The 22,170-nt window shown below is 39.2% G+C and overlaps 1 protein-coding gene across 1 annotated transcript; it reads left to right on the top strand.

Moving 5' to 3' along the window:
* Positions 1 to 15,062: 15,062 nt before the first annotated feature.
* LOC134585195 (serine/threonine-protein kinase SBK1-like) lies at positions 15,063 to 18,680 on the top strand. Its single transcript, XM_063440693.1, has 5 exons — positions 15,063 to 15,110; positions 15,225 to 15,305; positions 16,759 to 16,888; positions 17,265 to 17,467; positions 17,958 to 18,680. Exons 1-5 carry the CDS (start codon positions 15,063 to 15,065, stop codon positions 18,678 to 18,680), a joined length of 1,185 nt encoding a protein of 394 aa, XP_063296763.1.
* Positions 18,681 to 22,170: the final 3,490 nt, after the last annotated feature.

The following is a 22,170-nucleotide window of genomic DNA, read 5'->3' as shown; positions in this document are numbered from 1 at the left end:
TACGGGGCTGGTATGGAATTTTTTTCCAGGGCTGCTTTTCATTCCCAGTCCGGCCCTGTTTTAAACATATCACAGCGATGATATTGTCAGTAAAAGTGACTTTTTTTGCATTTTTCACACACAAATGGCACTTTCACTGATGATATTGTTGTGTTGTATACTAAGAGCCATACAAGAATCCAAATGGATATTTGAGCTATGCACATTAACCCCTAAAGGATCGAACATCGACTTTGAGATCAACAATATTTTATAATATATACATATATTTCTTTGATATTTTCTAGTATATTTGCCTTGGTTTGGGTGTATATATATATAAAATGTACATATCTATTCTGTTGGGTGTTTTTTTATTTTATTTTCCCTCCCCCTTTTTACATGTATATTAGAATATATAATATAAAGGAATAAATATTCCCTTAAAAAATAAAACTCTATAAATATGTAAACCACACATATACAATTATATTTTCTGCATTTGTACTTTAATTTCCATATGTGGGACTTTTTACCTCTTTGCATGTATTTGAAGTTGCAGGCGCCATTTTCAAACTACGCTATATTTCGACATGTGAGCCTGACAGGCAACCATAGAAGAGGGGGAAGTGTCATTTCAGCATGCACGGTGAAACCGGAAATGACGCAATGGAATAAACTGAAGTCCTACACGTCACAGGAAGTGACGCAACGCATTTATGAATGCCTTTATTTATATCCCGGGGAAGGAGACACCAATGTGTTATTTATCATATTGTTGCTGTCTGTACCCAGAAGGGACTTACATTATATTGCTATGACATGTTAGATATTTGTATAGTTTTTTTTTAAACACCAATATAGCGGTTTGAATATGTCCGTACCGCCATGTTGGGGGTGGCAGATGTACATCCAGTCCAGACCATATATGGAAATGGGTGCATCCCGTTAATCAACATGTGTGATTAATTATGTTATGTTTTATTGATATTGTAATATATATATATACAGTTCTATCTGCATTGTAACATTCAGCAGCACCTGAGGAAGACCATATGCTTGTGGTTGAAACACATTGTGCATTTTTATTTGTTTTATATAACATAGTAATAAAAGTTACTTTTAAAAATATCTCCAACTCATGGTTCCTGATTCCAACTTTCCACAAGTGCTCTATAGGTCCACAGCCAACTTTAATTGGCTCAAAAAATTGAGTGTTTCGTGCTCTGAACCTCCCTTTTATTCAATATATAGATACAGATTCCACTATGTTGTGTTTTGTTTATATCTCTGTATAGATAAATTGTACCATCTGTCATCAAGTATTATCGATAGCAAGATAATCTATATATCTCTAGATATAGATATTATGGAAAATTCACTATCCTTTACCAAGTGTACTATATATATTCAAGGAGATTATTTTCCTTTTCTTTTGTGTGTGCTTTCACCTTATCTTTTGACTGTATTCTTGTTTTAAGTATAAAGTGACAGTATACTTGGGTGATCAAGAAGCACCATATTTGTACATCCCTAAGCGCCACCTATATCTCATCTTACTGTTATCTTTACACACTCTGTTTGTGTAGTGGATGTGGTGTGTGTATAGTGACTGCAGAATGTATGTAGTGGATGTACTGTTTGTGTGTATAGTGAAAGCAGTGTGCGCGTTTGCACACTCTCTGCAGTCACTATATATCCACTGATACCACTAAACAGTCACTATACATGCACCCCATCCCCTTCACAAACACACACTCTGCAGTCTCCATTCCCCTATGTTCGGTTGTCCGTACCCCCTTGATCGTTTCTCGAAAGGCTTGTGTAGGGTCCCTTGTTATGCCCCAGTGAACACTGACCTCCTCTGGCTTTTAACCACAAATTGATGAACACCTCCACTTGATTGCTTATAACCGAACGCACGTGATCCAGTGAATGGCGGATATTTTGTCTCCCAAATGCAGGCAGCAGTACTTGGTCATCAAACGCCTGGAACTGTTTTCGGCCTTGTGTTTCCGCGAACCCGGGCAAAGATGGTACCAATGCACGTCCCACTTCCTGACCACCTAGGCAAACTGTATAATCTACCGAACATGGGGGGCATTCGCTACATAGCAGCCAGGGTGAGCGTTCATCGGTGTCCACACAGGAACCCCCGAAAACCGACTGGCCCTCCTTCCAAATCTGGAATGGTTTTGGGCTCTCCCCTCATGGCTGGTCGGTCAAAAAACTTTGCTCGCCAATAACTTTCATTCTAAAACCATATGTTGTGTGCTCAGATCGGGGCTATTCGGGAATATGATTTTCGGGGGTTCCTGTATTGTTTTGTGTATTTTTTTGGATATTGTAAAATATGTATTCAAGTTTGTGTTTGAGAGATAATTGAGTTATCCTAATTTGAGCTCAATTATCTACCAAACACTAAGGCTCTTCAAACAGAAACCCTTGTAATTTTGACCAAGAAACTCCATGCTAGGGGCAATGCATAAAAGCCGTATGTGCCAGGAATAAAATCAGTTGTACATCCAGAACTGTGTGTTGGAGGGAGGAGGTGGGCTATTTTCTTGTTCCTGATTCTACTCCTTGTGATTAGGTGGAGGAAAGTCCCTACTAGGACTAGGTCTCCGCTATAGTCACTATACATCTACTGAGACCTTAACACAAATGCACACACTAAATCCACTACACAAACAAACACTTTGTATGTAGTGACTGCATATTGCGTATAGTAAATGCAGACTAAAACCACTAAACATACACTCTGTATTTACTATACATGCACTACATCCACTACACACACACAAACAAACACTCTGCGTTAACTCTACACACACTCTGCATTCACTATACACACTACATAAACACACACTCTGCATTATTAGTCCACCCACTGTAAAGTGCTGCGGAATTTGTTGGCGCTATATTACTAATAATATTAATAAATGTAATTGTAACCAGACAAGTTTGATGCACAGGAACAAGGGGTTTGAGGGCCCTGCTTAATGAGCTTACATGCTAGAGTGAGTGGGGTATAGTGACACAAAAAGTTAAGGATAGTATTAAAGAAGTAATGACACATTGCGGGAGAGTTATCAGTTGGGAGCTATTAAACCACTACCTCCACTACACAAAAAACACTGAGTAGTGAAAGCAGAGTATGTGTTTGTGTAGTGGATGTGTATAGTGAATGCAGTGTGTGTAAACACTATATACACACACACACTGCATATATTACACAGAGTGTGTGTATAGTGAATGAAGTGTGTTTGTGTAGTGGATGTAGTGTTTGCAGAGTGTGTGTATAGTGAACGAAGTGTGTTTGCAAACACTGCAAACACTACATCCACTACACAGGGTGTGTTTATGTAGTAAGTAAATTGTTGGCAAACACGCGTAGTGAATGCAGGGTGCGTGTTTGTGCAGTGGATGTAAACACACACTCTGTGGTGGATGTAGTGTGTAGTAAATGCAGAGTGTGTGTGTTTATTTTGAGGATGTAGTGAGTATGTGTGTAGTGGATATAGTGTGTGTTTGCATTCACTATACACACTTTATTTAGTGTGTATTGTGAATTCAGAGTGTGCATCTGTGTGTATAGTGAATACAAACACATTCACTATACACACACTACATCCACTACACAGAGTGTGTGTGTAGTGTGTATATATTGAATGCATAGTGCGTGTTTGTGTAGTGACTGCATCGTGTGCATTTGCATTAATTATACACATACTCTACATCCCTACACAAACACGCATTCTGCATATACACACTACACACACTGTGTAGTGGATGTAGTGTGTATCTGTGTGTATATTGAATACAAACACATTCCCTATACACACAAATGCACACTCTGTATTCCCTATACACACACTACGCAGTGTGTGTGTAGTGTGTATATAGTGAATGCAGAATGCGTGTTTGTGTAGGGATGTAGAGTATGTGTATAGTGAATGCATAGTGTGTGTTTGTGAGGTGAATGTAGTGTGTGTATAATGAATGCAAATGCGCACTATGCATTCACTATATACACACTACAAATTGTGTAGTGGATGCAGTGTGTGTTTATGTAGAGGATGTAGTGTGTGTATATAGAGAATGCAGAGTGTGCATCTGTGTGTATAGAAAATGTAAACACATTCACTATACACATAAATGCACACTGTTTATGTAGTGGATGTAGTGTGTATAGTGACTGTAGAGTGTGCATTTGTGAGGTGGATGTAGTGCGTGTGTATAATGAAAGCAAACACTACATTCACTACACAGAGTGTGTGTTTGCAACACTACACACACTACAACCACTACACAAACACACACTCTGTAGTGGGTGTAGTGTTCGTGTGTATAGTGAAAGTAGAGTGTGCATTTGTGTAGTGTGTGTATAGTGAAAGCAAACACTACACAAATGCACACTCTGCAACACTATACACACACTACAACCACTACACAAATGCAGACTCTGGGTAGTGGATGTAGTGTTTGTGTGTATAGTGAAAGCAGTGTGCATTTGTGTAGTGGATATCGTGTTTGTGTGTATAATTCACTATACACACACTACACAAACTCAGTCTGCAGTCACTATATATCCACTACACAGAATGTGTTTGTGTATAATTCAAACACACACTCTGAATTCACTACACACACACACACTACATCCACTACCCAGAATCTGCATTTGTGTAGTGGTTGTAGTGTGCATATTGTGACGGAAAAGTATGTATAGGAAATGTAGAGTGTGTGTTTGAATTCACTATATACACACTACATCCACAAAAACACACACAAACACTACAATCACTGCACAAACAAATTGCTTTCATTACACACACACACACACACACACTGCATTCACTATACACACACCACATTCACTATGCATTCACTGTACACACAAACTGCAGAGTGTGCGTTGGTGTAGTGGTTAAAGTAGATGTATAGTGACTGCAGAGTGTGTGCAGTCACTATACCTGCACCACACAGACAAACCACTAAACACACACTCTGAGTATTGGATGTAGTGTGTGTATAGTAAAAGCAGAGTGCATTAGAGTTGTTGTAGTGGGTGTATAGTGTCTTCAAACACTCTGAATTCACTATATATACACACACTGCATGCAACTCACAAACGCACACTATGCAGTCACTACACAAACACTGAGTGTGTTTGAGTATTGGAAATTTTTATTTTTTATTTTTTTTGCTTTACTAACCTTTTTGGAGCGTGTTGGCTTTGGTTAGAACCTCCATTTTTGTGAGTGCATTTAACTTCTTGTTCTAGTTTAGACCACAATAGATCCCTCCGCCTATGGTTGGTGACTGACGTGGTCGCCTGGTTGGCAAATTACCAGGTAGTCTCCATAACTATATAAAATACAGTGCGGTATAAGTGACAAAGACCTACACCTATAAGTGGAGCGCTCGAACACATATAATAGCTTACCAAACGTAGCTTGAAGCAATATGAAGTACATGCCAAAAAGATACAATATAGTGCAGATACTATTTCTGCATTGCAATTTTAAATACCAATATCGTAGTAAACTGTACACTCACATTTCAAGGAGCCTTTATATAGAAAAACTGCCTCTGTATTGAGGCTTGTGTGCTTATTATCGAAGAGGAAGGGTAGTGCTACCATAATAAGCACACAAGCCTCAATACAGAGCCAGTTTTTCTATATACAGGCTCCTTGAAATGTGAGTGTACAGTTCACTACGATATTATTTCTGCATTGCAATTTTAAATACCATCTGCACTATATTGTATATTTTTGTATTTTTTGGCATGTACTTCAAATTGCACTATTGAACCAAGCTACGTTTAGTAAGCTATTATATGTGTTTGAGCGCGTCACTTATACCGCACTGTATTTTATGATTGTTTGGTGGAAAAGAGGATATTTCCACACAAGTGTATAGAGCAGCCTGTAAATCACTTACGTTTTAAGCACTTTGCTACACACATTCCTCCGCGAAAGGAGGTAACTTTGGATTAGTCTCCATAACTACCGTATATACTCGAGTATAAGCCAACCCGAATATAAGCCGAGGCCCCTAATTTTACCCCAAAAAACTGGGAAAACGTATTGACTCGAGTATAAGACTAGGGTGGGAAATGCAGTAGCTACTGGTAAATTTCTAAATAAAATTAGATCCTAAAAAATGTATATTAATTGAATATTTATTTACAGTGTGTGTATATAATGAATGCAGTGTGTGTATGAATGCAGTGTGTGTGTGTGTGTGTATGAAAAAAAAATTCATCCCCCCTCCCTGCTTGATACATGGCAGGGAGGGGGGCTCTCCTTCCCTGGTGGCCCAGTGGCATTGGCAGTTCAGTGGGGGGGAGGAGGCTGTCAGAGAGCACTTACCTCTCTTGCAGCTCCTGTCAGCTCCCTTCTCCTCCGCGCCGGTCCGTGCTGCTTCTCGGTCAGCTCACACTGTAAGTCTTGCAAGAGCCGCACTATGACCCCGCGGCTCTCGCGAGACTTACACTGGGAGCTGACCGAGGTGCTGAACGGACCGCCGCAGAGGAGGAGAGAGCTGACAGGAGCTGCAGGATAGGTAAGTAACCGCTCTGCAGCCCCCACAGCCCCCTGTCTGTATTATGGCAATGCAAATTGCCATAATACAGACATTGACTCGAGTATAAGCCAAGTTGGGGTTTTTAAGCACAAAAAATGTGCTGAAAAACTCGGCTTATACTCAAGTATATACGGTATATTTGGACATGTTGTTTTGGAATCCTTTCAGGTGTATGTAACTATGGGGCTATTGCTGCACTCAACCTTATTTAGCTATATTGATTATTTTTTCCTTCTCTTTTACTTTTTCTTTTCTTGTTTCCTTCTTATGGATGAACTTTTTAATGTATTAGGAATTTAATAATGCACTGTATATGTATATTGATAATTTTTATGTATAATTGATTGACTTTATTTAATTGATTACTTTTGCACATACTTTGTTAATTGTGGTTATGGTTGACACCCTTTAAATAGGGTTTTGTGACACTGAGGTTATAGCTTAATAAAGGACTGTGTAGGCCAAATGTTGAACCTATTTTTGTTCCAATAAACCTGCCTTTCTGCAGCAATCTTGAGTGCCTGGACCCAATTTATTTTATCTACTAAACTGGGTTTTTCCAACCCTGGCCCTGATAAGCACCTGGATTCCTGAGTGTGAGTGCAGTATCCTCCGTTTGTGAATTACTACTGTGTATTGGATGTAGTCTGCATAGTGAAGGCAGATTGTGTTTGTGTAGTGGATGTATTTTTTGTGTGTGTTTACAGTGGATGTATTGTTTGTGTGTAAAGTGGATGCAGTGTGTATGTTTGTAGTGGATGTAGTGTGTGTATAGTGGATGCAAACACACTGAATTCACTATACATGCAAATACATCCACTACAGAGAAACACAGTGTAATGGAAGTAGTGTGTGTATAATGAATGCAGAGAGTTTGCGTAGTGTGTGTGTATTGTTTGTGCGTATAGTGAATGCAAACGTTCTGTGTAGTGGATGTAGTGTGTGTATAGTGAATGAAGTGTGAGTGTGTTTGCATCCACTACACACACAGTAGTGGATGTAGTGTTTGCATTCACTATACAGACTACATCCACTAGAGAAACACCCTCGCATTCACTATAGACACTGTGCAGTCATGATACACACTACATCCACTACACAGAGTGTCTATAATGTGAGTGTGTTTGTGTAGTGGATGTAGTGTTTACTGAATGAATTCACTATATATACTGCAAACACTCTGCATTCACTATATACACTCTGTATTCAGTAGAGAGTGTAGTGGATGTAGTGTGTACAGTGACTGCAGAGCGGGTCCGGGTGTGTATAGTGACTGCAGTCACTATACACACTACATCCACAACACACTCTGCATTCACTATACATGCACTACACAATCTGCATTGTCTAAATACACACACACACGCTACATCCACTACACAAACATACTCTGCATATTCTATACACACTACATCCACTACACAGTTAAAAATGTGTTATATATTGCACATAAAACCAATGATAAGTGACCAAAGTTATGTAATTGTTACTACATTCCCACCGTATCAGCGCTCCTTTAAATATTCATACTGAGTTGGGCTATAAACACATTTTTTTTTTTTTTAAATCACTCTCGTTAGCTGAATGGTTGGATAATTTTACCTATAACTGATAGTGGTATACGGTTAATTCAAATTTACTAAACGATGAATTTTTCTTCTCCAGAATCAAATGCCCAGTCTTTCGCATCCAGTAACAGACTGAATTATATTTTGCTCATATTTTAACAAGCCATTGGGGCCAATTTTTTCAGAGATTCCCCTGATGCGAATATTTTTCATTTGGCTCCTATTTTCCAATTCTAAATTATTTTCAATCACAATTTTGAGGAAAAACTGAACTGTTTATTTGCAACTCAAATTCATCCATCTTGAAGCTTACTGACACGAACGTCCAGTTTGGTAAAATCCTTGAAAATGGCAGCAATTTCTTTGAAAAGTTAATTGTGAAGTGGTTCCCGCAGCAAGTTAGACATGCGCTCAATCATCGAAGGTGTAAGTTTAGGCTTCGTTTGGGTCTCCGATCGCAAGCAATCATGGCATCAGGAGATTCAGAGGGTTTTTCCTTTCCTAGTCTTTAGGGCTCACGAAGGTCCCCCCTCAAATCAATTTAGGTTGCTTTTGTGTACTATCCATTTGCCATGTCGAAATCCCCCAGAGCAGCGGCCAAGTGAGAACCAGGCATTTCCTCATCTTCCATTACACTGCCCCTCAAATTGTTTGCTTTCTTCCATTAATTTCAATTCAGAGTTTAAATACTTTTCTTCATTTTCAGCATATTTCATATCTGTGTAAATGCCACATGAACTTCGAATGAAGCAGTTTTTCATGCAATGTTCATGGCATTTCTCAGATTCATGCAGAGCATTAATGAAAAAAGTGGTCATCGTGGTTGCCAAGCCGGCTACACCCCAAGATAGTATATTCCCAACATGAAAAGTGTTCCGATTTAACATACCACACAATGCTGCCTACATCAAGTATTTCAATAGTTTGTATCATCACTGGTACACCAATGCCTATGGAAATTGCATTTTATTAAATTCAGATAAAGCACTACATTCAATAACATTGTAATGCAAGGACAGACACCCCAGGCGTCATTAACTGGGACACAAAAAACCCTTATTACTCAATTAGTGTTACCTGTAAAAAGGACAGAACTCAATCATTATGCAAAGTAAACATGTTAAATTGAAAGATCAAAATGTTAAATTCCAAAAACATTTCACAATTTCCATACCAAACATCTGGTGCCACATTTGCATCCAATGCAGCTCAAAGCTTCACTTTTTCTATAGTATCTCTGTATTTCACAATCCTGTCACTAAAGGATTACTATTAGACATGTGCTAGGGGAAAACAGCTTGTTTTCAGTTTTATTTTGGTAATTCTTAATGTTAATGCGGATTAGCAGTTTGGATGATCTGAAATTTGTCTAAGTTAGGGCTATATTTAGTAGGTAAAACAATACAATGGTATTTATGCGTTTGTGCACGGTTTGTAGAGTGCTGTCCTTGACTTCAACAATCACTGCATTGGCATTACAGCACTTCACATCCTGCACAACTTTTCTAAAAGCATTATTCTTTTTCTTTAGAAGTTTTCCCACTACTGTGCAGGGAGTGAAAAGTGCTTTCCTTGGTGACTTAAAACTACTGGGCAGTCATTTTCACACCCTGTACAACAGATTTTTAAAGAATTGTATCGCCATTTTCCAAAATGGAAAATACAGAATCTTAGAGAGACAGACATGCATGAAATGTGCTGCCTGGCAGTGCAGTTGTTTTAAAGTCACCAGAGACAGCACTTCCTAAGCCAGGGGTAGGCAACCTTTTAGCAGCACTGTGCCGATATAGGATTGTGATGTCCCTTAGCGTGCCGATCCTATTTTTTTAAATTGAGGTGTGTGTGCTGCCGTATTCTGCTTGTGTTATTTTTACTGTAATTGCTTTGTATCGTTGTATTTGTGCGTATATGAGCTATTATATTGTATATGTTCAGGAGTACTTTATGGTATTGTGTATGATACCTATGAATTTGGGCTGTGTATGAGGGCTGCTTGTGGAATTGTGTGTGGATGGATATGTCACATTGTGTGTTTGGTAGTGTGTGTATGTGTGGGGGCTGTTTGGGGTATTGTGTGTGTGTGTGTGTGTGTATGGATGGATGGATGGATGGATGGATGTCACATTGTGTGTTTAGTAGTGTGTGTATGTGAGGGGCTGTTTGGGGTATTGTGTGTGTGTATGGATGGATATGTCACATTGTGTGTTTGGTAGTGTGTGTATGGGAGGGGCTGTTTCGGGTATTGTGTGTGTGTGTGGATGGATATGTCACATTGTGTGTTTGGTAGTGTGTGTATGTGAGGGGCTGTGTGGGGTATTGTGTGTGTGTGGATGGATATGTCAAATTGTGTGTTTGGTAGTGTGTGTATGTGTGGGGCATTGTGTGTGTGTGTGTGGATGGATATGTCACATTGTGTGATTGGTAGTGGGTGGGGGCTGTTTGAGGTATTGCATGTGAGAGGCTGCATGTGGGGTTGTGTGCATGTATGTGGATAGTTAGTGGTGTTGCGTTTGTGGGGATTGTGTGTATGTTTGTGTATGGGCTGTTCGTATTATTTGTATGAGGGGAGGGTTATTGTGCATTTTTGTCTAAATCTAGCAGTGTGGGTGGCTTCCTTGGGTTCCAGTGGGGACCAGGCAGGCCAGGTACAGCTCAAGTATAGGAGCTGCAACAGCAGCTGCGTGCTGCTCTATTACAGTGTGGATTCCCATTCACAAGTGCTGGGAGGAAGTGATCTGAGATCACTTCCTCCATGTGCCGCAATGCATAAATTGAGGATTGTCCTTTACCACCTCTTCATATTAGCAGATATCTGAAGTTTCACTGGGACTCCTGATAGCCAGAGCCTGTTTGGCTCTAGCAGCCCTGAGTGCCGTGCAAAGTCACCTTGAGTGCCGTGCATGGCACTAGTGCCGTAGGTTGCCTACCCCTGTCCTAAGCCCTGCACAGCAGTATGAAACATGCACTGATGTGCAGGGAGTAAAAAGTGCTGCCAAACCAATGCAATAGCTTTAAAAGTCAGATGACAGCACTATTCATGTCCTGCACAACACCAAATGAAATAGTTAAGCAAACTGCTTCTGCTGGTGTGGCAGCATTTTTCACAACCTGCATGTGAGGGGGTAGTAACTGCACACTGCACAAACATTAAAATGTTTAATGGAAAAAAAATAAAAAAATAAACATGTGATTCAGTAAAGGATAGCTAAAACAGTGTAGGATTATATCACAACATTTTACTCATTCTTTGACACCTATGATAGGATTAGGTTATTCACGAGCTAAAGAGATCAATGTAGAGTTTAAGTTATTTTAAGTGTAAGGACACTTAAGGAAAATTAACATGGTTTACTGTCAAAGATAAATGTCTAGTGGATCTCTTTCTAAACAGATTATAGTATATTAAATTAAATAAACTATTAAATGAATCAACAATTTATAGAACCCCACCCCAACACACGTGAAAGAATATCCCCAAAAATAACAAATATTCTATTGTTTGTTTTATCAGTAATTTCAGCCCCAAAACGAATGTAGCTTAGTTGCTTATGGGATTTAATTCATTAAACCCATTTTGGATAGAGAATCTTGTGAATAGCCCATTTGGTGAAAATTAAATAAACTTTTAAATAATCAAACATATTGTTAGTGCATCATGAAATTTTTTTTTTAATGTAATTATTTTGTAAGACACACACAAATCTAGACTTTTGCCATAAAATTATCAGTGCATTTTTTTTATTAATGTGACCAATAGAAACAGTTTATTAAATGTTGGTAAAGGTACAATATTAATAATTGTGACTAATTGATTTAGGTTCATAATCAATGGAAAAAAACAGTACTCCTATCACTCCACTTTATTTCTTCATTTGATATTCAACATTAAAGATATTAATACAGGGTGGGCCACAATTCATAGTAAGTTTTGACAGGTAATTAACTTATTTGTTAGTCATTCAATATCTTTGTTGCAGGTACATATTATAACCTAGTCTTGGGAGATTCATTTTGGGTAAAATCTGAGAGGAATGAGTAAAAATAGTGAAATTTTATTTTGAAGATAATGACAACCGTTCTGAAGGAGGGGGAAGTACATGAACAAAATGTACACACTTGAGCAGCTCAAGGAGAATATGCGTTAAGAAATCTGAGCACTAAAGCCTTATACAGTAACTGTTACTGTACATGAAAAAGCCTGACTTTGCAAGGTGGCAAATGGAGCTAATTTAAAAGATGTCATCTCCTGTACCTAGTCAAACAAATCTCCATACATTTAGCATTCATTGTATGTAATATCATTGAAATGGTTTCATTTATAAACCTTTATTGACTCCTCATACCATACTCTGTATTTAAGCATTTGCCAACAGTTTATAGACAACCCACATCAGTATATTTGGGGTGGGGGGAGAGGGAGAAATATATGGTCTTAGATATTATGCTTTATTTGAAACTTTCTTTAAATAAAGTCTCAGTATGCATTTCAGCTTCACAACCATTTAGGCAAAAAACACAATTAAGTATTTCAATAGTTTGTGTCCTTAATGGTGGTTTTATTTTATTTAAAAAAATAAATAAAAATATTTGGGGGGGGGGGGGTCACATTTAAAGGGACACTATAGTCCCCTGAACAACTTTAGCTTAATTAAGCAGTTTTGGTGTATAGAACATACCCCTGCAGCCTCACTGCTCAATCCTCTGCCATTTAGGAGTTAAATCCCTTTGTTTATGAACCCAAGTCACACCTCACTGCATGTGACTTGCACAGCCTTCCATAAACACTTCCTGTAAAGAGAGCCCTATTCAGGCTTTCCTTATTGCAAGTTCTGTTTAATTAAGATTTTATTATCCCCTGCTATGTTAATAGCTTGCTAGACCCTGCAAGAGCCTCCTGTATGTGATTAAAGTTCAATTTAGAGATTGAGATACAATTATTTAAGGTAAATTACATCTGTTTGAAAGTGAAACCAGTTTTTTTTTTTCCATGCAGGCTCTGTCAATCATAGCCAGGGGAGGTGTGGCTAGGGCTGCATAAACAGAAACAAAGTGATTTACTCCTAAATGACAGTGAATTGAGCAGTGAAATTGCAGGGGAATGATCTATACACTAAAACTGCTTTATTTAGCTAAAGTAATTTAGGTGACTATAGTGTTCCTTTAAGATATAATACATAGAATTAATGTTTCTTTACCCAGAGAATGACCCCTGAGGTGACAGAAATTTTAATAGGTTTATATCCATTGAAATCATAACTGTGTAGCCACATCTCAATTTGCATAAAGGACATTTAAATTCAAAAACAGCAAAAACGGTTCAATTGCAAAAATCTAGTATTTACATAAAAGGTCACGTTTTGCATTCAATACATCCTGACAGTTTCTCAAGATAGTTCTGTTTACGAATTGTAAATACTGCTGGTGACTTGTTTCTATTTACATACTGCACCTATTATTATGATGATAGTATTTAGACTATAACTAAATGCAATTACAAAACTAAGTTCATGGCCTGAGGGAGGAGATACTGCTCCCCTGTAATTGAATATCAATGTTTCCATATTGCCATTAGATGTGCAGAAATTAGGTCTCAGTTATACAATTTTGTATCTTTCTATGTTAGATGATGCCACAATCCCAAGGCTGGATTTAAAAAGATATTTTACAATATTATTATTTCCTGTACCGTTTTTTGTTTACCAACTATTCAAATATTAGCACATTCTTGGTCATAGTACTGACTTGATTCATATAGATTTGAGTTCTTATTTATTAAAAAAAAAAAAAAAAAAAGCCCAACACATTTATTATCTTTAACGTGACGGTTACTAGAGAATGTCTACAATGCATGATTTAACAATAGGTCCACAACTGTGATTATACAATCACGCACCAGTTATTTTATGGAAAAGTCATTAGACTGGATACCTGTGATCATATAGTCCTCTAGAAGATAACCAATTAAACTCCTATAGTCATGGAGAATGTTCACTTACCAATGATAAATGTATCCTTAAACATTGAATGTATAGCAATATCCGTAATGGTTATACCACTATACATGAAATGTATTATACATTTCAGCTATTATTGACAACACTGCTTTGAAGTGGGAAGGCATGAGAAATATGGAATTCATTAAAACAACCATTAAAACAGTACATTAATAATGTCACTTGTCCTCTGAGTGACACTGAAATGCTCCTGCATTCCTAAGTGTAGCATTTTACAGGTGTTATTGCGGATAGGTTTTGTGGTCACTATTTATTTTGTCAACAAGAGTCACAGGCACATGTTTGTAGCCCACAGCAATCCAAAACAATGACAATTGGGATATTCTGCTGTACCCTGAACTCTAATAAAGCTCTCCATGATTAATGTATAAAATACCTGCTGGTGGGAAGCATTAAGGCCATTTAATATTTGAGCCTCATAAGAATACATAAGGTATTATTTGCTTTGTTATATATACTCTAAGCATATGTTTAACCCCTTAAGGACCAAACATCTGGAATAAAAGGTAATCATGACATGTCACACATGTCGTGTGTCCTTAAGGGGTTAAACTTTAACATTTCATATAACACTTTGCATTTGTAAAGTGCCTTTCATATTTCTAATAGGGCTCATCCTTCATGCTTTTGCTACAAATGAAGATTACATTGGTTGGTATTTTAGATCAAATCATTATTTAAGATATAACAGTAGAAGAGGAGTTTCATTGAAAAGAAAAAAAAAGTAAATATCAGATATTTATAAATTTAGTTATATGTACACATGGCCCTCTCATCGTGCCTCTAGCCCCATCCCATATCTATTTAAATGTAAATGGTTTTTTTTTTATAAAAAAGTGAGTTACCACCTAGATAAGTCTAATTAGCATTTAATGCTTGTACAGAATTTGGTCCAATGCCTAATCGGAATGCCAGCCACACCCATTCCTTATTTTCCTATAAAACCACTGGACCAAGTACTGATCCTCAGTCTACTTTTTCTTTTTGTTGATTAAGAACTGTCAAGATTTTTCCCTCTGCCAGAGTTGACCATATTGGATTACCTGAGTTTTTTTGCATGTTCCTCCAAGTTGCTCTATAATTCAACTGCAAGACCTCTCAGCTTAGATCTCTCCAGTGATCTGAATCCTGTGTTTTCCTTCATTCCCAAGGTAAGATCCATGATCTGTATTTAATGCTTTTGTAGATGGAGACTCCCTTTCACTTATTGGATGGAGACTCCTATTCAACTACAAGGATCTAAAGTCTCCAAAGTTTGAGCTTCCATTAGCTTTCCTAACCTTAACCTTGTAGTACAAGGCAGGCTGATTGGCTGAGAGTGTAGCTGATCCGTCTCAGTCAATGAGTTAAGAACTGCACCACAAGGCTTTGCACAGAAAGCTTCTGGCTCAATGTCTGAAGTAGTATAGGTAGTGAGCACTGCCTAACAGACCCTAGTTAAGAAGTAAAGCCGTTCATGACCTATATTTGACTATTTAATCTGGGGCAATCCCAGGGCATTTCTGGCACTATAACTTACTATACGAGGTAGTTTGAAGTTCACTCTAAGATCCATCATGACTACAAAGTTAATAATTTAGAGATTTCCATGCATTAACTCCCAACAGTTTGTAATCAGTGCAATACTATGCCAGCCTCTCAAATAAGTATGCATTCATATGGCCTATATGCTCTGTTACTCTTGTTCAAGTTATAAATCCAAGTTTCTGAGCACTTTACTTGTGACGTCAGTGGCTCGGCTCTTTCCAAAGTAGAACATGGAGCATAGATCTATATAATGCATTAAACAATTGCTTCATTTTCTTCCAATAGTTCACCTTTAACTAGGTGTCATAAAATGCAGTTTCATATTGCAAAATATATTCAATGCACAATTAGTAGTAACCAAATAACATGCCAGAAAGCTACCTATTTGGAAACTGATTAAAGGGAAACTCCAGTGCCAGAAAAACGATCCGTTTTTCTGGCACTGGAGGGTCCCTCTCCCTCCCACCCACCAATCCCCGGTTACTGAAGGGGTAAAAACCCCTTCAGTCACTTACCTGGGACAGCGGCGATGTCCCTCGCCGCTGTCTCCGCCTCCGCGACGCTCCTCCTAGTGCTTACGTCGGCCGGTGGGCGAGACTAATCTCGCTCACCGGCCGAGGAGACCTAATGCGCATGCGCGGAAATGCCGCGCATGCGCATTACGTCTCCCCATAGGAAAGCATTGAAAAATCATTTCAATGCTTTCCTATGGGGTTTTGAGCGACGCTGGAGGTCCTCACACAGCGTGAGGACGTCCAGCGACGCTCTAGCACAGGAAACCTGTGCTAGAAACAAGGAAGTGACCTCTAGTGGCTGTCTAATAGACAGCCACTAGAGGTGGAGTTAACCCTGCAATGTAAATATTGCAGTTTATGAAAAACTGCAATAATTACAGTTGCAGGGTTAAGGGTAGTGGGAGTTGGCACCCAGACCACTCCAATGAGCAGAAGTGGTCTGGGTGCCTGGAGTGTCCCTTTAAGTTAATATTTTGAAATTAAATGAAATGTGCGTAGACAAAGAAATGTGGAGCCATCATTTTATTTACTTACTAACCATTCATTTATTTTGCATCTACAGATAAGCAAACCTATTCTGAACACCATGGAATCCCAGAGTGCCACAACCATCGGAAGACAATATGAGGTGGTGGGAATCCTAGGTGAAGGAGCATTTGGCAGGGTTTTAATGGCCAAAGACCAAATATCAGGTAGAGTGCAAGTGCCTAAAGATTAAAAAGCGTACATTTTGCTAATTTGATACTGCTTAAAAGTTTTGTTTGAATTGTATGCACTCTCCCTTTCCCCACCCCATCCCCAATTTATACACCAATAGCAAATACTTTAACTTGTGCTTATTATTTAACCCTAAACCTATATATAGGAAGCTTCTCCAAGTTTTTAGTTATATTTTAGCTGGTAATGCTTTATCAAATAATGGTAGAGCAGTTGGGAGCTAAATACTGTCAATAATTTGAAATATATAGCACAAGGTATAATTCAGGATTTTAAGATGTGGATTTGGCTTCTATTGACCAAGTTTATTTTAAACAATACTTTTTTTTAAAATCTTTTTCCTTTGAACAGGAGAAGACGTTGCACTCAAAATGATAAGAAAGGATCGAACCTCATTTCCTGCATACCTCCATGAACTGCAGGTGTCTATCTTAGTGTCCGGTCATGAAAACGTGATCCACACACATCCGGTCTACGTGCCTGATCCAGACCACTTTGTCATCAGCCAGGAGTTAGCTACAAGTGGAACCTTGCATTCTATCATTGATTCTCAGGTAAGCATCACATTTTATGCAATATGCACTTTATGAATATATCCAGTACAATGATATATTGAAATTGTTTAATGTAAGAGTTGAAGTCACGCTAAACACATACAAAATACACAATAAGTTAAATTGTCAGCAAAAATCTTTTTATACTTGTTTTTATAAAGCCTTTTATATAAATTATAAGCTACAAGTAAACAGTTTTAATAGGGTAGTGTGAAAATAATTGTGTTGTAGATAGAACTGTAAATAACATTTTTCATTTGGAATGAAAACCTTTATTCCAAAGCTTATAAGATTTTATATATTTAAGGTTATGTTAACAGTTTGTTTTGTTGTATGCAATAAATACAATTTTTTTTTTTTTTTTTTAAAGGTTTGCTTTGGGGATTCTCAATCCCTGTACAAGTCATTAACATATCCTGTCAAACTATATTTGAGTCTGTTATTAAAGGTTTGTTTCCCCCCCCCCCCCCCCTTTTTCTTTCACTTTTAGGTTGGTATTCCAGAAGATGTGGCGAAGCGCTGTGCAGTGCAGCTGGCAACAGCTCTCAATTACATGCACAGCAGGGGGATAGTACATGGTGACCTGAAACCGGACAACGTGCTGCTTATGGACAAAGACTGCCATCACATTAAGCTGGGTGACTTTGGTCATTCCCAGAGTATTGGCAGTCTTGTCGGCTGTATGTCACACATTATTCCATATATGTCCCCAGAAATATGTAGCCTGAAATCAAATGAGTGTTTGATTCTGACCCAGAGTGTAGATGTCTGGGCTTTTGGCATTCTCCTTTATGTGGCACTTACAGGGAGCTTCCCATGGGAAAAAGCAATGGGGGACGACCATGAGTTCAGTGTGTTCGTTGACTGGCAAAACAAAGGAGACTACTCCTCTCCTCCTCCTGGCTGGGAAATGTTCACAGTGGAAGCAATGGACATGTTCTTCACATTGCTGTTCCAGAACCCCTCCTTGAGGCCTTCCAATGATCATGTGCTGAAATATCTCAATTATCCATGGCGGTCAATTGATATTTCAAGCGACAGTGAGGAGCCATCGATCGAAATACAGGAGGTGACCATTGAGGAGAGCCAAGAGTATGAAATCATTATCATACCGGGAAATGATGAGGTGGTTATTATAGAAAATGGGGACACAGAATGTGTGTTTGTTGCAGGAGCAGCAGTAGAGTCCGGTGACATCATCTATGTACTGTGACAATACGTGATCTAGTTTGGAATCCCAGACTGTTGCAGCTCCTGGGACAGTAACTGCTTAAGTAAATGCATCAGGCTGACTATGGCAAAGTGGAAGGTGTTGAAAGCAGGATGAAGCTACTGCTACAGTGAGTTTTTTTCTTTTTTTTTTTTTTTTAAACCATATCTTTCATTAGTTCCCCAAATTAGAGAATGATTTGTCACCTTAGTTACTAGGTGCATACAGTGCATAACTGGCAACCATTTAACTAAGGTATGAAAGTTAGGAAGTAACCAAGTACCATAACTTCTATAGGTATTGTAGTCACCACATTCAATGTCTTTGGGTGCTCATAAGTGGTTTAATACTAAAGTTCTCTTGGCTCTTTGCACCCCAATAGTTACATAAAATAATGGTTAGTGGAGTTAACTGCCTATGTAAGAGTGACTGTGACTCAATGAGTCAATAAGTTCTTATTGTAAGTACTCATGACTATGTAAATTAACCATAAACACTTTACTTTTTTGCACTCATTTCAGAGCTTCCATGCGCGGATAATATGGGGGAATAGGATTTGCAACTGACATTGAAGCCTGGAACTCCTGTCCACCCCAGTCGGTATTCCCAGTTGCAACAGCAAAAAAGAGTTCTGCAGGAGTATGCATAAATGGTCTTGTGTCTGAAAACAGATCATTTGGGGGGCTCACTAATATGTTGATATAGATACATACACACCCATAGCAAGAGGCTTTTTTTCTCCCCATTGTTCTCTATGGAAGTCTACCTGTCACATTGACTTTAGATCCAGTGGTGGCCTTAGACATCCTCCAATGATGGTTTTAGAGAGGATTATAGAGGATTATCCCGAGGGGATGCCAAGCACAGGATCCGCCCCGGGTGCCAAATGCTCTAGGTACGCCCCTGCTGCTAGGAAAAGGAAGACTACAGATGAATGGGTCATTAGCTTAAGGAGAAGAGCTTCCAAGCCCACACTACACCCTTCCAAATAGCCTTTCATCTCTATTTAGTAACATGCTACCAGTCCAACAGTGCTGAATTTCCCATTAGGCATTTGCCATGTAAGGTTTTTTTTTTAAAGCACTAGTGTGTGGTAAGGTGAATTGTTAGTATAGGATTCACACAAGAGGTTTTGCCTTGATGTGGCACGTAAGCTTTTGAGATAGTGCACAAGAAAGTTTCTTTGGTTTGTATTGTGTACTATAGTCATTGCTGCTGCCCAAAACTAGTAGGAATTTGAACGCAGGAATTCATTTTGCATGTTTGTAAATGTGTCTGCAGTTGTATTTTGTTTTACCCTTTATGCCTGCAATTTCCAGATAATAAATTCAGTATTAATTAAACTTGCTTTCTCTGCCTTTTTTTTGGAGAGAGGGGTTTGGCAGGGTGCATTTTTAAATTTTTCCTACAGATACCGGATTTGTAAATTCAGTCCTGATGTCATACAAGGGTTTAAGAGTGAAAATTCCACATTTTCATATTTTGAATAAATGTTGGTAAAACCAGTTATTTAGGACCATAGTAATGAGACTGGTGCAATGACTTAATTCCTTGAAATTAGGTCTAACAGTTTACAATTTAAAGTCTTAGCACCAAAACAATGTTTAGAGGGTTACTCCAACAACCATGACCACTTCAGTGATTTGAAGTGGTCATGGAGGTAGGAGTCAGTTATGTGCAGTGTTTCAGCTTGAAAAACGATATATACTGATGTAGTGGACCGCAGGTAACCCGACTCGTTACTTCCGCTAATTCCTCCTCTCAGCCAGACTGGAACCATTAAACATGCATGCATCCATTTCCCCCAGTCACCAGATGAAACCGTTCTAGGAGTCAACTGATTTTATTCAGGCCACATTTGCATGGGGTCTTCCAACACAATGATACAGGGTTTTTCTTCACAGGGTCCATTGTGTCTGAGAAATAATTACGTGAGGAAAACATGAGGGGATAGCCCAAAACAGTTCCTGGGAAATAGGTGCCCTGGCCAGTCTATGTTCGGGGGTTTCTGTGAGAAAATCATGCAAGGGATTCTCTTGATTTCGGGGAATGAATGCTCCCCCCCCAGTCGGTAGTTATGAACTATAGAAAAAATGTGTAGATAGGTCAAATAAAATATAAATAGTAAATAGCAAAAAATATAAAAATGGTCAGCTTCACACAGTATATGAGCGACTCATATAGAGGAAGATAATAAAACTAGTGTGAGCGCACCTACAAATAAGGAGATGTCTATCAAGTAATACAATTTAATAATACAAGTAATGACTAATTGATAAAATCCATAAGGTGACAAAAAGGTAATAATAAACTGATAAGTAAACAGCAGTCTCCTAACAACGCAGTTCCAGGTAAATAATGTATATATAGAAATGTTACAAGTAGCAGTGTTCAGGATACTGCTGCCATAGAAGCAACAGGACTCTGAACGCAACATTGAAACAGCTACACCCAGGACTCACAGCACACAACCCTGCAGGACTTGCCATAAGCAGAGCCTGGGCCCCATACTATATTGAAACAGCTACACCCAGGACTCACAGCACACAACCCTGCAGGACTTGCCATAAGCAGAGCCTGGGCCCCATACAATATTGAAACAGCTACACTCAGGACTCGCAGCACACAACCCTGCAGGACTTGCCATAAGCAGAGCCTGGGCCCCATTCAATATTGAAACAGCTACACCCAGGACTCCCAGCACACAACCCTGCAGGACTTGCCATAAGCAGAGCCTGGGCCCCATTCAATATTGAAACAGCTACACCCAGGACTCTTATAGCACACAACCCTGCAGGACTTGCCATAAGCAGAGGCTGGGCCCCATTCAATATTGAAACAGCTACACCCAGGACTCCCAGCACACAACCCTGCAGGACTTGCCATAAGCAGAGCCTGGGCCCCATACTATATTGAAACAGCTACACCCAAGACTCCCAGCACACAACCCTGCAGGACTTGCCATAAGCAGAGCCTGGGCCCCATACAATATTGAAACAGCTACACCCAGGACTCCCAGCACACAACCCTGCAGGACTTGCCATGAGCAGAGCCTGGGCCCCATACAATATTGAAACAGCTACACCCAGGACTCACAGCACACAACCCTGCAGGACTTGCCATAAGCAGAGCCTGGGCCCCATACAATATTGAAACAGCTACACCCAGGACTCCCAGCACACAACCCTGCAGGACTTGCCCTAAGCAGAGCCTGGGCCCCATACAATATTAAAACAGCTACACCCAGGACTCACAGCGCACAACCCTGCAGGACTTTCCATGAGCAGAGCCTGGGCCCCATACTATATTGAAACAGCTACACCCAGGACTCCCAGCACACAACCCTACAGGACTTACCATAATCAGAGCCTGGGCCCCATTCAATATTGAAACAGCTACACTCAGGACTCACGGCACACAACCCTGCAGGACTTGCCCTAAGCAGAGCCTGGGCCCCATACAATATTTTAACAGCTACACTCAGGACTCACAG

This window comes from Pelobates fuscus, chromosome 2, assembly GCF_036172605.1.
Source record: "Pelobates fuscus isolate aPelFus1 chromosome 2, aPelFus1.pri, whole genome shotgun sequence".
Classification (NCBI taxonomy): Eukaryota; Metazoa; Chordata; class Amphibia; order Anura; family Pelobatidae; genus Pelobates; species Pelobates fuscus.
Note: the sequence above shows the minus strand (reverse complement) of the source record. Positions and strands in the feature narration are given on the sequence as shown.

Excerpts from the sequence above, each read along its gene's own strand:
- LOC134585195 (XM_063440693.1), top strand. The coding sequence starts at position 15,063 with ATGCCAGCCACACCCATTCCTTATTTTCCTATAAAACCACTGGACCAA. Across the intron at positions 15,111-15,224 it reads CTATAAAACCACTGGACCAA|TTGCTCTATAATTCAACTGC; the intron begins GTACTGATCCTC and ends TGTTCCTCCAAG. Across the intron at positions 17,468-17,957 it reads ATTCTATCATTGATTCTCAG|GTTGGTATTCCAGAAGATGT; the intron begins GTAAGCATCACA and ends TTTCACTTTTAG.